This window comes from Triticum dicoccoides, chromosome 2B (assembly GCF_002162155.2).
Source record: "Triticum dicoccoides isolate Atlit2015 ecotype Zavitan chromosome 2B, WEW_v2.0, whole genome shotgun sequence".
NCBI lineage: Eukaryota > Viridiplantae > Streptophyta > Magnoliopsida > Poales > Poaceae > Triticum > Triticum dicoccoides.
In genome coordinates this window covers 87,371,292-87,377,076 of record NC_041383.1, presented here as the reverse complement: position 1 = coordinate 87,377,076, position 5,785 = coordinate 87,371,292, and the positions used below count along the sequence as shown (strand labels likewise).

The 5,785-nt window shown below is 45.9% G+C and overlaps 1 protein-coding gene across 1 annotated transcript in view; it reads left to right on the top strand.

Annotated features, from left to right (window-relative positions):
- Positions 1 to 5,147: 5,147 nt before the first annotated feature.
- The window catches only part of LOC119360548, a 2,953-nt gene continuing 2,315 nt past the window's right edge, over positions 5,148 to 5,785 (top strand). Inside the window, exon 1 of the mRNA XM_037626141.1 lies at positions 5,148 to 5,490. Within this exon, the coding sequence (XP_037482038.1) occupies positions 5,148 to 5,490 (343 nt within the window). The remainder of the gene's footprint in view (positions 5,491 to 5,785) is intronic.

The window sequence follows — 5,785 nt, the reverse complement described above, 5'->3', positions numbered from 1 at the left end:
GAAACTACGTGGTTGGCTAGCTAGCTACTTTTACATTTTTACATTGTTAGGGCATCTTCAATGCTGACCCCCAAAACGGACACGGTGTCCACCCGTGAACCATGTCCGGATACGCCCATGGACAGGATGCATGAGTCGGTAATTTGATGAGTCCAATTTATGTGATAATTTTACTAAGTATTTTGTGCTTATATGGTAGGCTTTGTGGAATTTTACCGTGTTACGCACCTCCTTTTGTTGATAATCCCTCAGGTAATGCTTTTGGACCATATATCATATAATGGAAGAAATCTTCAGAAATGGTAGTGAATCACATATTTAAAGTGATAATCACCTACCATAAAAGAATCAAGCAAGAAGGCCAGAGAAGAAAATGTCACTGCGCCTCCAGTGCAAACAACGGTGTTCCATACGACCGCCCCCGCTCGTATGGTCGGTCGTATGGAGTGCCATTGCCGCTGCTGGATCAACTATTTCCACCCCATGCAATCAAATCGTGGATCATACGTATAGAGCGACCAGAAACTCGTCCGGGAGGCAGAACCCCTCTGGAGTTCATCCGGAGGAGGGATTGGCAAGGGAAGAGGGAGATCATCCTCACCGCGCACAAGGGGGCTACAACATCATTACCACTATCATTATCGTCATCATCATCATCCAAGTCATCATCATCTACATTCTTATCATCTGTAACATCAGGAACCCTAGTGGATCATCATGTGTGTTATCTGAATCATTCCTCCAGGTATGCCATCACTCTTGTCATGATGATTGTTGTCTCCATGTGTGAGTAGACCCCTAGTTCTCGGGGATATGGATGAACCTTGGTATGTCTAAGATCAGAAATATTATTATGGAAATGAGATTCCCTATTGAATGCTTAGTTCAATAACTTCGTGAATGTTGTGAAGGGGGCCCACTCAGCATTTGTGCCTTATGGCCACGAAGTATATCACCGTTATTGTAGAGTCTAGGATTTGAAGGTAATTCGAGGTGACAGTAAAAGCCCATTGCTCCAAAACAAACTTTGGAAATAATAGACAACACAACTGAACAAAATAGAGGACTATTATACCATTGTACCTGTTTGACACAAACATGCAGGGGAAGGGATGAACTCGTGCTCCACTCCTCTCCTACACCTTCCTGCCGCTCCTTGCCAGTCCTTGCTGCTCCTCGCCGGCCCTTCCTGCCCTGTTGCCGCTGCCCCCTCTTGCTCCCTTCTTGCACCTTCTACCCCACCGCTGCTGCCCCTACTACTGCAGTCTCTCCTTCCCCTGTTGCTCCTCGTCAAATTTTTGTTCAAATATGTTCAAACTAGTTGATATGTTAACCTGAATTGGATGAAACTTTCCCAAATTAATCACGCATATATAAATGATTTTCTGTATTTTTTAAATTATTCTGACAACTTTCAAATTTTGGTCAAAATAGTTAAGCTCAAGTTGAAATGCATGCAACTGTTGAACCTTTGATCCAAATTGGTCTAAACTTTCTCAGAGTAGCCACACATATATGAATGTTTTCTGTTATCATTTGAAATTATTCTGAAAACTTTCAAATTTCGGTCAAAAAATGGTCAAATTAGTTAAACTACAGTTGAAATGCATGGAACCATTGATCCAAATTCGATGAAGCTTTCTCAGATTAGTCACACTTATATGTTAGTTTTTATGGGAAAAATTAATTTTTTCTGGTGCTTAGAAAACAAAGTCAAAATTTTTGGCAGCATTTTGACTATTTTTTGGCTTTTCAAGAAATTTGTGCACATAATATCCAAATTCAAACATATCTTTCCATATGGACATATTTATACACCATAGCACAATATGAAGAGAACATAGCAAAATAAAGCATTTAACTTGTCCATACATCTTATCAATATCTCATCTATCATAAGCATAAGGCAATAGTTGCTGCCACGTTACAACCAAAAGCATAAGGCAATAGTTGCTACCATGTCACATTCAAAGTAAAGGGTGCTAAGCTTGCCATATTAGAACCAGAAGCATAGAGAAGATCAAACACAACACTAGTCCTTCCTTCTCTTCGGGGTTAACTTTCTAGCTTTTGAGCTTGAGACCATGTCATATGCAATTATGGTGTCATCCACGGTTGAGGTAGGTTCTTGCGACGCCTCATCAGCCAATGTCATAGCCAAACATCCTTCTTGTCACGGGATTTAGACTGCCTTGAAGATTATGTGGCATGGTGATCATGTGCCTATTGGGAGTGACAACAACTTGAAGTTGTGATGCTAAATGTGTTGCCTCATCAGCCATCGTTGTAGCCAACATCATGTGTGTATTGAGAAATGTAAGAATTGCAAGGAAAATTAGACGTTACTAGAGTATGTGGACGTGTTACCTTCTTGTCACCGGAATGAGACAGCCTTAAAGACATTGTGGCATAGTGATCATGTGCTTGTTGGGAGTGACAACTACTTTAGGTTATTGGGTGGCCACTTTAGGTTCCGGTGCTGCGTGGGGATCTCTTCTCAACTTCTGCTTTCAAGTTAAACAAATATTGAAAACTTTGCTTCATGCTACCATAAATCTCTTTCCATGCTACATCTTTGCCTTTCCACATTGTATGATACTCAATGGTAATGCCATATGTATCTTGCAAATTCTCCAACAACTCTTTGCGTCCAATTGTAGGGTCACTCTATATAATGGATACAGTCCTCTATGCTACCCATCCTTGAGATGCCATGCTGCTTTTAATCCTACCGGTAGAGGGGCACTTGTGCTTCATAGAATCTTGGAAACCTGCAATGCAATATGAAGCTCATCACAACATAGGAAAACCATAGAAAAATAACAACAATATCAATGCTTAAATAAAATGTTAGTACCCTTATGCTTTGCCCATCAATCCTCACTCTGGTTGTAATCCTCCATGGACAACCCTTCACTCTACATTTTCCAAGATATCTTTTCTAATCAGTCTTATATCCCCAAATGCCAATCTCTCTTTTAATTCCATATTGTCTGATAGCCGTCCGAAAATATTTCATTGAAGGAAACAAAGCACCAAGATATATCTGGGTTCTCTTTTTCATATGCAATCTCCTCATCCAGTGGCACACTATCATCAACAGGAATGGCGGCCTTAATGAAAATATGACGGTCCTCCTCATCGGACATGTAAACTTCATCACTAGGTGGAGAAGGTGGTGGCTGAGGGACCGCCTCATCGTCGATACTAAGAAGATCGCTCATATTCTCTCCGGTTATGGGAATGTCGACATCGTTGATACCAAGAGGACCCCACATATTGTCATCAGATATGGGAGGACCTATCTCCATCAAGCTCCAATGTATGGGTGGTTCTTCCTGAGTAAGCACGTCACTCACATATCTCACTATTATCAGCCACATCACAAACATGAGGTTGCACTGTGGCTGGGTGGTCAACATCATCCCGTGAAAACTCCATATCATTAGGAAAAACTCTATGCCGACTACCCATTGTCTGTACCAACTCAAAAGCTGACAAGTTTGAATTATCAACAACCACAGATGAGCTAGCACTACATTCTACAAAAGTGTTTGTTGTTGCCTTCTTACTAGCAGGTTTTTTGGGAGCTGGTGGCTTTTTGGGAGCTGGTGGCTTTTTGGGAGCAGGTGGCTTTTGGGATTTTTTTAGGGCAGCTGGCCTTTTTGGAGCGGGAGCTCTCTTTTTACCAGATTTCTTTGCATCAGGTATACAAATGTAACCACATTAGCATAGCATACAAAAATGATTTCTTTGCTTTCCAGTTCCGCCGATCACTCCTCAAGTGCATCACCAGTTGTTGACCATTACCTATCGGATCAATTGTTTTCAAGACACAGTCATATGCAAACAACTTGACTTCCTGGTGTGTCCCCATTTTGATATGTTGTGCCATGATAGCATTGAAATTATCCCATATGATAGCAGTCCTGCAATGTTTACGTCAAATACAACATCATGCCTTTCAACAGGTTGCTCACTTCATCGTCAAGCTTGTCGACATAAGGAGCAACTCTAATATTTATTGTGAAAACATTGGGTGGCGGAGGCGTCCTACTCGACAATAAGCAACCAAGAACACACTACAAAATTAGTGTGTTGTGTTCAACAATGAGCAATAGAAAGGGTCAGGAGATAATTTGCTTTCTCACCTTGGCTTGGTTGAGAAGAAAGTCTCAAGGTCAAAGTCGTCTGCCAAAAAGCCATGACCCATCTTTAGTTCAACCATCACCTAGTTCGTCTTAAATTTGTGGTATGCCATCAACAATCAATCAAACCACCATGAGATCTCCAACAACAAGCAACACTAAAATAGCAATAATACACGCAACAGCCAGGGGCGGCGCTAGGGGTATTCTTGGGTCTTCATGTGAATACCCATGATTTTTACAAAACAGTGTTGATTTTGGCAAAACAGTGACAATTTTCGAAAAACAACAATGATTTTGGCAAAAGGAATACACATGAATACCCGGTCGCAAATTCCTGGAGCCGCCACTGGCAACAACACAACGCTCAACCACCAGCATGCTACAGCAGCGGCAGCAACACTCAAGCAGATGCACGCAGCAGCAGCAGCTCAAGCAGCCGCAGCTGTGCAAATGCACGTTGCCCCCGCGCCAGCAGTGCACTCGGCGGCCGGTAGCCAAGCCCGGGCCCTAGTCGCGTAACCCTAGGGGACGGGGAAGAGAGAGAGGGCATCACCTTCTTGGGCTGGATCCCATGCCGACATTGAGGACCACAAAGTGCAGGTCGTCGTTGCCGTCGAGAAGCACCGACCGCAACTCGCTGTCGTCGCTGTCTTCGTGAGTTCTTGCGGACAAGAGGAAGGGGAACGAGAGCAAGCGACCAGAGACCGAGACCTCCTAGTTCGTGGTCAATCCAGGGAGAGAGGTATGCTGGACATTTGTTGTAGGACCCACCTGACAGAGGGCAAAATAACAAAGTTCCATGTGATCGATAAGAATGGATCAATTACAATTTAAGGGGTGGCAAATTGTCAAAGCCCAAAAGAAGTTGTGGCAAAAAATCAAAAAGCCCTAAAAGGAAAGAAAGGGGAAAAACGCACCGAGCCGAACATATCTGTAGCCCAACGGTCGAAAAATTGCCCCAATCTACGGAAAAACAGATCTGAGGAAGAAGGAGAGATGGCTCTCCGCGCCGCCCTGCTCGACGGCCATGGGCGGCCTCGTCTACTTGTCGCTCTCTTCCCCGGCGACGGCGGGCAGCCTTGTCTTTTCGCTGCCGCCGTCCTCGATCGGCACGGCCAGCTGGTGACGGCGGTCCTCGTCCGCAGGAACGCAGAGAAGCCTCTGGGACATGGCCCCATCCGCTTGCCTTCCCTTCCACCCGTCCTCCGATTTCGACTATCCGTGCCGGCCAACTTCACAGCCGGCGGGTGGCCGCTCCGCCTCGACGCCGGCGTGTTTAGGGTGGACCCCGTCATCATCGACGCCTCCGCGCTGGAGGTTATTTTTCCCCAAATCTGCAGCATCTCGGGGCAACTTCTTCCCCACCTCTACGTTCCGACGCCAGAGCCTCCCTTGCTGCTGCCCCACCTCGCAGTCTCGGCGCCATCGCCGCCGCTGCCCCACCTCGCCCTCTCGGCGCCATCGCCGCCGCTGCCCCACCTCGCCCTCCCGGCGCCCTCGCCGCCGCTGCTGCCCTACCTCGATGTCCCAGCCCCAGCGCCGCCGCTGCCCCACATCGATGTCCCGGCGCCCTCGCCGCCGTTGCCCCACCTCTCCGTCCCGGCGCCTTCGCCGCCGTGGCCACATCTCGCCGT